This window comes from Penaeus monodon, chromosome 25 (assembly GCF_015228065.2).
Source record: "Penaeus monodon isolate SGIC_2016 chromosome 25, NSTDA_Pmon_1, whole genome shotgun sequence".
Lineage (NCBI taxonomy): Eukaryota > Metazoa > Arthropoda > Malacostraca > Decapoda > Penaeidae > Penaeus > Penaeus monodon.
This window is the reverse complement of record NC_051410.1, coordinates 17,766,203-17,766,750: the sequence shown is the minus strand read 5'-3', so window position 1 is coordinate 17,766,750 and position 548 is coordinate 17,766,203. Positions and strand designations below refer to the sequence as shown.

General features: G+C 46.5%; 1 protein-coding gene across 1 annotated transcript in view; it reads right to left on the bottom strand.

Annotated features, from left to right (window-relative positions):
• Positions 1-548, bottom strand: part of LOC119589334 (glucose dehydrogenase [FAD, quinone]-like) — a gene marked incomplete at both ends in the record, with an annotated part of 61,710 nt that overhangs the window by 46,812 nt on the left and 14,350 nt on the right. Inside the window, 1 exon segment of the mRNA XM_037937954.1 lies at positions 55-211. Within this exon segment, the coding sequence (XP_037793882.1) occupies positions 55-211 (157 nt within the window).

Sequence of the window (548 nt, the reverse complement as noted above, 5' to 3'; positions counted from 1 at the left end):
AAGAAGTTGTCCGTGACCTCCACTCGCCCCCAGGACCCTCCCGCCGACACCAACCTTTCCTCTCGCTCGCGTACTGCCTGATGACCCCGGGGTTGACCGCCTCGAAAGCCACGTTGGGCGTCCGCACATCCACATTCCAGGTTAGGCCGTAGAGACACGTGTGGTCCTGCAGGTTCTGGCCGACGCCTGGGAGGTCGGCAACCACCTTGATCTGTGTCAGGAGAGGATGCAATTTCGGGAGGAAAGGATTTTGACGATTACTAAACTTCCCAGGGACAGATATAAAAAAAGTTTTCATAAAGGTGTCTGGATTTTTATAGACAAGGTCTTATAATACGTTCAAGTTTTTGCCATTAAGAGAAGTTTTATATCTCTCTGACAATTAAAAAAGAGACAAGGAAATCTGTCGTCGCAAAAAACGCGGCAAGAAACGAGTGAGAAGGCCCTCAAATGTAGAAAAAAATCTTCGTGCCTGAGGACACTAGAAAGTAAAAGTGAAAGTCCAAAATGTATGAGGATTCTGAGTATCCAAAAATATTTCGGAATAA